Here is a 3200-nt window from a genome sequence, read left to right as displayed (position 1 = left end):
GGGGGGGGGGGGTCATTTACAAATACGTACTGGTTTCTACTTAAAAGTAGGTGTAGTGGAACAAGGGAATAACAATTGGGACCATGTTTAAGCACCTACATGTTTAAAATAAATGTGTATTATGTGCATATAAAACTTATAATAATGCAGATATTTATAGCTTTAATTCAGAACACTCATATTTGACTAATAAACGTATTTATTGAGTCACATTGAGTACCTACAGTATGCAGTTCTCACGTTTACATATTAGCAAACCAAATTACCAGCGACCTGAGCATTTAATGTTGTGTGATGTTAGTGTAATATTTGCGTTTATTTATCATGTGCTGCACATTTGTTGGCTTACCGGGGATTAATCCATGTTGTGAACCAGAACTCCTCAACTGTGCTTGAAAACTTAGCCTGAGACAATATTACAAATGAAAATCCAATGTTTTGCTCTGAGCATTGAAATTCTTCATCCTTTTTTTAAAAGACAAATCGGACTTTAAAATAGTGTGAAATTTGATTTAATAGCAATTTTGTGTAAATTGTAGGGGAAAGATAAGATTGGAAGTATATCAATTCTAATTCAGCGACTAACAGAGCGAAGGCAGTAAGAAGAATGCGGAAGTTAAATCTAGTGATGATTATCACTTGACATGACAGGTTATTTACACTTAAATAAATGTTTGTGTACAACTCCCAATGAGAGCTATCTGGAGCTTCAAAACATAATAACGCTATCTTTTTCCTGTCTTTATATTGATGTAATTTAAACTATATAGCTACACATGAAACAGCTGTTTTTATATGTTAGTGCCTTCACATCTTCGAGTCAGTGTGTGTAGGATGCACAGACAATGCAAAACTTAAACACACTTGACAGTTCAGACAGAGGTACACATTTTATTGGCGAATAGAGTGTATAAAAGTCAAACCTTTAAAAAAAATAAAAAATAAAAAACATTCCCGTATTAAAAGACTGTTTGAATAAAATGTTCATTTGGCAATTGCGTGGTTGGAAGGTCATGCAACCTGAAAATCACAGACTTGATGTCTACTGTATAACAACTCCTGAGTACCAGTTTCAGGTTGTTATAAAAGGAATATAATTCATATTATTATTATGAGTATATTTAAAATGTATTAAAGCTCTTGATGCCATTACTGTGATGTTACTACAAACTACTTTAGAAAAACGTGCAGTTAGTATCAGAAATTATTCAGTTAGTAACAGAAAATGTCCTCTATCTTCATACATTGCAGTAACTCCGTACCATCAGCAATATAATTCTTACAATGATTAGCAATGCATTTGATAATGTTTTCTTTCCATTCATTCCAGAAACCCTTTGAATGTAACCGGAACAGGTTTATGCAGAAGCGCTGAAGGTGCCATGGAAGCCATACGCCATGTTAACAGGCACGCTGGCTCTTGCCAGCTCTTCAAATGTCTTTGCATCCAAAACCAGGAGGAATGTTCCTTTATCCTGGAGATAAAGGAGATTTGGTGGAATGACTATCAAAAACCACAGAGAGGACCAAAACATTGTATCAAATAATGTGTGGGTGTTTGACACAAGTACTGTTCAAAAACATGCTGGTATTTATCGAAAATTGAATTTGCCATATTAGAAATATTTTGAACAGTGCTGATTGACAGACTATATCAAACCACTGCTGACACAGATTCATTTTTAGCTTGATTTCTCCTTCGACCTTCTTTTTATGTCTGCATTTCATGTCTGTTGCTCTTTCTGTCATTTGCTTAGTTGTCTTATTGTGAAGCCCTTTGCGACAGCTGCTCTTAAAAAAGGGGCTATATAAATAAACTTACTTACTATTTGATTTTTTTTTTTACAGAAACAGCACAGTCAAGAGAAGAGAGAAGGTTAATAATACACTGAAGCACAACATGCTGTCAGGAAGGAGCACAAGAACAACACCTCGAGATGGCTCCCTCTCTTTTACAGTCTACACTATGAAAAGAAAGGATTGATTTCAAAACACTTCTGTTGGTTTACGAAGCAAAATACATTTCCGATCAGCTGCTGCATTATGCACCACCCAGACGTCTCAGGTCGTCTGGGACAGGTCTGCTTTCTGTCCCCAGAGTCAGAACTTAACATGGAGAAGCAGCGTTCACTCTTTATGCTCCACATGTCTGAAACAAATTGCCAGAAAACTGGACTGGAAACTTTTATGTTTGCTGCTGCTTTAAGTAATTGTCCATTTCTTACACTGCACTGTAACTTTTATTCTTGTATTTCATTTTCATGTCTGTGGCAGTTATATTTTTATTTGTTTGAACTGCTCTTTAACGTTTTATGTAAAACCCTTTGATTCACCTTGTTACTGAAATTTGCTACACAAATGCCTTGCCTTGCCTTGCCTTGCCTGCAGTTAGAGACTTGGAAGAGGAGATGAACAGAGCTCCGGTCCAAATACAAGCCTGCCACCTGCTGGTAACTACAACTCAAGAAACCCTATGCAACGGCAACTCTGAAGTTCAAGCTATACAGTATAAAGTGGCACATTATAACACTGATGTAACTCCAGAATGACCAGCACTTTCACTGACAAAAAAAGATATTACAGTTCTCTTCATGTGCGCTCTCCTACAGTTGCTGTACATCTTCACAAAAAAAAAAAGTGTGTTACCTGTGAGGGGGTGAGAACCACAGACAGGACGACGCCATCGTCCTCCTCCACAGCATCGGGTGACGGCACAAACGCGGGCTCTGATGGGAAGAAACCCTTCTGGTACCAGACCTAAGGAAAGAAAGAAAGAAAGAAAGTAAGACACACATTTTATATACTTTGTTTGATTCCACATTATCAAATTTCATTAGGAATCAAATTTCCTGAATGATCCAACAGGTTAACCCTTGTGTTGTCTTATTGTCAAAATTGTAAAATCAACACTTTTGTTGACGCTTTTTATCGATGTTTTTAACTTTTTCTTATGTTTTTGTCCCTTTTTTTAACACTTTGATGTTTTTTTGTTTTTTTTGTCACTGTTTTTGACGTTTTCAACACTAAGTAACACTAATTTATTAACTTTAGTTTCAGTTATTTTTGGAATTTGTGGTCAATAAACCTCATTTATAGAAAAATTATACCTAATGTTTAAGTTAGAAAAGCAGAAATTAGGAATTATTTGGACCAAAATTGAAGGAATGTATGTTGATGGATAATCACAGACTGGAATATGT

The 3200-nt window shown here is 35.8% G+C and overlaps 1 protein-coding gene across 1 annotated transcript in view; it reads right to left on the bottom strand.

Annotated features, from left to right (window-relative positions):
• Window positions 1-496: 496 nt before the first annotated feature.
• The window catches only part of LOC116700618 (beta,beta-carotene 9',10'-oxygenase), an 11629-nt gene continuing 8925 nt past the window's right edge, over window positions 497-3200 (bottom strand). Inside the window, exons 11-12 of the mRNA XM_032533977.1 lie at window positions 2647-2757; window positions 497-1475 (exon numbers count right to left, since the gene is read on the bottom strand). Of these exons, the coding sequence (XP_032389868.1) occupies window positions 1359-1475; window positions 2647-2757 (228 nt within the window). The 3' untranslated portion in view covers window positions 497-1358. The remainder of the gene's footprint in view (window positions 1476-2646; window positions 2758-3200) is intronic.

The sequence above is a fragment of the Etheostoma spectabile genome, chromosome 13 (genome assembly GCF_008692095.1).
Source record: "Etheostoma spectabile isolate EspeVRDwgs_2016 chromosome 13, UIUC_Espe_1.0, whole genome shotgun sequence".
Lineage (NCBI taxonomy): Eukaryota > Metazoa > Chordata > Actinopteri > Perciformes > Percidae > Etheostoma > Etheostoma spectabile.
Note: the sequence above shows the minus strand (reverse complement) of the source record. Positions and strands in the feature narration are given on the sequence as shown.